Source organism: Nicotiana tomentosiformis, chromosome 5, assembly GCF_000390325.3.
Source record: "Nicotiana tomentosiformis chromosome 5, ASM39032v3, whole genome shotgun sequence".
Classification (NCBI taxonomy): domain Eukaryota; kingdom Viridiplantae; phylum Streptophyta; class Magnoliopsida; order Solanales; family Solanaceae; genus Nicotiana; species Nicotiana tomentosiformis.
The window spans coordinates 30,061,377-30,067,165 of NC_090816.1; the positions used below are offsets into that span (position 1 = coordinate 30,061,377).

General features: G+C 42.9%; 1 protein-coding gene across 1 annotated transcript; it reads left to right on the forward strand.

Annotated features, from left to right (window-relative positions):
• Positions 1-2,475: 2,475 nt before the first annotated feature.
• LOC138892102 (uncharacterized) lies at positions 2,476-3,152 on the forward strand. The gene is made up of 2 exons (XM_070175797.1): positions 2,476-2,850; positions 3,027-3,152. The coding sequence occupies exons 1-2, from the start codon at positions 2,476-2,478 to the stop codon at positions 3,150-3,152; spliced, it is 501 nt and encodes a 166-aa protein (XP_070031898.1).
• The last annotated feature ends 2,637 nt before the right edge of the window (positions 3,153-5,789 follow it).

Sequence of the window (5,789 nt, forward strand, 5' to 3'; positions counted from 1 at the left end):
TGACTCATTCCCCGATGATCAATTATTGGCTATCTCAATGAAGGAGATGCCATGGTTCGCGGATCTAGCAAACTTCCTTGTGTGTGGAATCATCCCGGATGAGTTCTCTTCAAATTAAAGGAAGACTCTCAAACGGGATTGTCAAGATTGTTATTGGGACGAGCCATACTTTTTCCGGATTTGCACGGATAGGGTAATTAGAAGATGTGTGCCAGACGAAGAGCAAAGTGATATCCTTGAGGCTTGCCATTCTTCGCCTTATGGTGGTCACCATGGCGGAGCAAGAACGGCGGCCAAAGTGCTAAGTTTCGGTTTCTATTGGCCCACTCTTTACAAAGATGCAAGTGATATGGTGAAAAGATGTGAGGAATGTCAACGGGCCGGTGGAATCTCGAAGAAGAATGAAATGCTTCTCACTACCATTTTGGAGATTGATATCTTTGATGTTTGGGGTATTGACTTCATGGTTCCTTTTGTGAGTTCTTGTGGAAACACCTACATCTTGGTCGCGGTTGATTATGTATCTAAATGGGTTGAAGCCATTGCTCTATGATGAGCGCAAAACACACACTTAAATTGTGCTTGCTAGTCAAAGATAGTATACTAAAATATCTTGTCCATATGGATTGGAGTTAAATAATATTATCATAGTTTGTATCTTGATTGCTATCTAGGAGGATCAACAGTTGAGATTTATATAATTAATAATCTAAAATCTACAACTATTGACTAATGACAATCGCAACAAAGATTAGCAAGGAAGTTATCAATGGGATAAAATAGGGTTTTGACGGAATAAGTGCAAGATAATTGTCTGGGATTTAACTCTAGATAATTCACTTCTAATGTTTAAGTGAGTCTCTCGAATTCACTTAATTATCAGTACAAATGTTTAGTAGAAAATCCTCTCTCGATTAAGTTTCAACCTTATAACAACAACAACAACAACCCAGTACAATCCCACTAGTGGGGTATGGGGAGGGAAGTGTGTACGCAGACCTTATCCCTACCCTGGGGTAGAGAGACTGTTTCTGATAGACCCTCAGTTCCCTCCCTCCAAGAACTCCCCACCTTGCTCTTAGGGTGACTCGAACTCACAATCTCTTGGTTGAAAATGGAGGGTGCTCACCACTAGAGCAACCCATTCTTGTCTCAACCTTACAATATGAACTAATTTAAGCTTTGTGAAGATATGCAAGAATGCGTAGTGGATCGGTCTTTAGAAAACCTCTTTCGATTATTCTCCTAACTAAATTTAATCAATGATTCAACTATCCTCTTTCGATTACTTCGAAGAATCTATGAACTCAACCAACAATATAATGCAAAGATATCACAAGTTATGCCTCTTTCGATTACAAGAATAAGTGAATATAAATGCAATAATTAAATCTTCCAAAAATGATTCAAATACATAAAAATAGAGTTATAATCCACAAACAATCATCAATACACCAAATCCATCAAAACCCACAAAGATCTACTCCATAGACATGGAGAAGTTCTTCACAAATGAAACTAAAATATAGGAAAACATAAATTCAATCCAAACCTGGATCTTGAGTGAGGAAGGAATGATGAAATCCTTGTGCTTGTGTTCTTCCAACTCCTCCTTAGATTCCTTAGCCTCCTTAGGTCGAAATCTGTCCAAAAATGGTGTTTTCCCGTGTATTTCAACTATCCCCAAATAAACCCCGGATGAAAATACCTTTTTTAGCAGAATTGGGAACATACTCTAACATTTTTGCACTATCGCACCGCATGTCGCGCTGCACCATGCGACGCGCCTGTGGCAATTTTCAGAATGATTTGCAATATATATTCTAGGCACATTTTGCATAGCCGCACCATCCCATGAGGCGCAGCTATGTAATTTTCTTCGAGTAAGTTTGTTTCTCCAATTTTTCACATCCGGACTTGGTACTCGACCCCCGAACTCGATCCCGGTTTAATCCCTTGGGCTTCTACTCAAACTTCAAAGCTCCAAATAGCTCAAATTTTCTCCGTAATATCTAAATAACTCGAAATCACTCCTACGCGACATAAAACACACAATAAGTGTAAAACACTACTAATTAAAGCTCAACATAAGTAAAGTGTCGTAAATTAGAGTGCAACAAGCGACTAAAATATGGGATTATAACCTACCATCACTCTACCCAACAATGAAGCGAGAAGTATAGTGGCGTTCTTTAAGAAGAGTATTTTCACAAGATTTGGTACTCTGCAGGCTATCATAAGAGATGGGGGTCGCATTTTTGCAACAAGTCTTTTGACACTTTGCTTAGAAAGTGTGGTGTCACTCATAAAGTTACGACTCCCTATCATCCACAAGCTAGGGGTCAAGTGGAAGTCTCCAACCAGGAGATAAAGAGTATCTTGTCCAAAATAGTGAATGCTAACCGGACGGATTGGTCAAAGAAGCTTGATGATGCACTATGGGCTTATCAGACTGCTTTCAAAACTCCTATCGGAATGTCTCCATACCGGTTAGTGTTTGGCAAAGCTTTTCATCTTCCGGTGGAACTTGAACATAAAACCATGTGGGCTTTAAAGAAATTGAATCTTGATTGGGATGCAAATGCTAACTTGCGGGTTGCACATTTGAATGAATTGGACGAGTTCCGGTGCCACGCCTATGCAAGTTCATCCTTCTACAAAGAGAAGATGAAATATCTCCATGACAAATACATTCGAAATAGAGAGTTCAAAGAGAGTGATCGTGTGTTGTTGTTCAACTCACGGTTGAAGATGTTTTTCGGGAATTTAAAGTCTAAATGGAGTGGACCGTTTGAAGTCGTGGGTGTGACACTCTTTGGTGCATTGGACTTGAAGAACAAAAATGATGAGGTATTCCGAGTCAATGGTCACCGGGCTTAGCACTATCTGGGAAATGTTTGAAATGGCCACATTGTGGCGGTGATTCATTTCAAATGATAGTAATCTGCGTCGTGCCGCGATATTAAATCAGGCACTTCTTGGGAGGCAACCCATATTTCTTTTTCTTTCCTTTTCGTCTTTTGTAGTTAGGTGTTATTTTGGTGCTAACTGGTTTTGAAGTATGTTGCAGGAATGAGTGTGCTTTACAAGAATTATGCCCAGAAAATTGGCTGAGTATGGAAAGCAATGCTGACCGTAAATGTATTATGTAGACCACAAAATGTTGGTTGCTACATCAAAAGGTGATATGTGGCCACACGATTACATTGCGGACCGCATAATTAGAAAGGGGAAAATGAAAACTCTCTGAAATTGATTTGTCAGAGAAATGGTCAAAGTGCTGTCGCACGACAAAATCTGCGGTCCGCAACAAATTCTGCGGCCGCATAGACAATTCTGCGGACCGCAACTTAGAAGGGCTTCTGAGCCCCCAGGTAACAAAGTGCAGACCACAATGGGAATTATGCGGCCTCACTCAACTCTCTTTCCCTCAGTCAAAACCGTCCAGTATAAATAGAAGGCCTAGGGCTACTGTTACTTTGTTTTCCCTCTCTAAGCATTCACAAGTCTCAAACAGTAAAATCATCTGGTAAATCATCTGCCACACACACTCAACATATGTGATCATTCATTTGCACTACTTCAAATCTGGTATGCCTCAATTACTTGTAGAATATTTTAATTTTTAGTTTAATTTACAACTTGTTAGTTAGTTTTAGGCCAATTGTCAGTAGAATTCAATTATACAACCATGTGGGGTTAAATCTGTAGTGGGTCAACTAGTACTTGATCTATGGGGAATGGGTAAATAGGTTTTCATTAGTATACACTACCACCATGTCAAATTTGTAAAAAAATTGCAAACCCTAGAACTTTGATCGTAACTGTGTTGAAATCTATGGTCGCACAAGAAATTGTGCAGTCCGCAAAAGTTGAAATTAGGGTAATTTAGTCAAGCATGATTCTGCAGCCGCAATGAAAAATGTGTGGACCGCAGAAATCCTATCGAGGCCGCAGAACAACTAGTTCTCTGTTATCAGAGAGTTGTCAATTTGATGACTCACATGTGCGACCGCAATGGAAAATATGTGGACCGCAGAAAATTGATTGCGGCCGCAAAACAGCCCATTCTCTGTTATGAGAGAGTTGGCATATTAGTGGCTTCTCAGATGCGGCCGCAATGATAATTATGCGGACCGCAATCTAATTTTTTGGTCGCACTAACAATTATGCGGATCGCAAATCCAATTCTGCGGCCGCAAGATTAAATTGTGCGGTCCGCAATGCCCAGTTTACGGCCGCAATGATAATTCTGCGGACTGCACTCCCCTACCTTACACGCACGTTTTACATTGTATTGTTCACTATCTCTCTGGTGTGTTCTTATATGTTTTCACTTGAATTACGACTGACACGTGCTTTTGCTTGGTACAGAAAATGGTTAGATCTCGAGGCAGAGGTGATACTTCAAAGGGGAGTGGTGAACCTTCCAGGGGTCGAGGCAAGAGTACTTTACCCCTCGCCCTCCAAAAGATAATCTCAAAGAAGGCTACAACTGGTCGAGGGAGAAATGCAGAGCCCTCCGAATCCAGTTCTTATTCCCCATCTAGGGAAGCATCATAGGGAAACTTGGTTCAAGAGCTCCCGACTGTCCAATCAAAGCCATCAAGAAGGTATCAACTCTGGAATGAGCCTTCCACATCACATATCACCTCCAAGGGTTCTAAAAGTGCTAGTCAGGCTCCGAGCCCTCCTCTGCACCTCTCCCTGAGGCACCAATGACTACAGTTGATGAAATCCCAGATGATGGCCGAAGGGGAGATACTACAGTTGCCGGCCTTGAGCGGTCGAAGAAAAAAGAGGTCTAGGAGGACCGGTTCGTCAGTTTGGTTGCCTTCCCTAGCTTCCGTGGGTGGTGGCCGGTGAGGTCGCTCACTCTTGAGCGACAGTTCCAATTGAAAGATCTTGAATAGTATAATCTGGTAGTCTTGAGGCAGTTCCGAGAGAGGAAGGGGTAGATGTGGTTCACCCAGAGTGTAGTGGACGCGAAGGAATACCTTGTCCGGGAGTTCTACGCCAATGTGGCGCACATCAAGAAAGGGACAAAGGTAATGAAAGTGAGGAACCTGAAAGTGCATTTTGACCAGCACACGTTGAACACCTACTTGGGGTTTGATGATGTTGAGCCCGCACAGTATTTGGAGAAGTTGGCAATGGGGGATGCAGCTCGCCCGTGGCTAGCTGAGATTCTGGTAGCTCCTGGGCCACCACCACCATGGATTACAACAGGGGTGTCTATTCACAAAAACACCCTGAGTTTTGAGGCGAAGGGGTGGCAGACCTTTGTATGTAGCCGACTTGACCCATGTCAAAATAAGATAAATCTTCCTATCCCGCGGGCAGTTCTAGTCGCCTCCATCATGGCCGGGTACCCGATCAATGTGGGCGCCGTGATATCGGCCAACATATCTGTGGTCACCAGGCAAGCTGATACCTCCTACCCGTATCCCAACACCATTACTGAATATCTTACAGATGCACGGGTGGAGCTGAGAGATTTTGATAAGAAAGTGCGAACGAAGAAGCCCTTCTCATGGTATTCATTGATGGATGCACACAACCCTAAGAAAAAGGGTCAGCCGACTACCACCATAGGCCAGTCTGGTGAGCCAGCGGTGGTAGCTGCACAGACAGTTGACATGCCATCTACGTCAGCAGAGCCTTCAGCCAGTGCAGCACCTCCAACCTCAATGCCTCCAGTAGCCCCTATTACAGGTTCCACCTCGGCTTTGAAGCCGGTGTCGATGCCCACTACTCCATTATCTGCGTTGTGAGTCTCCCAAACACTG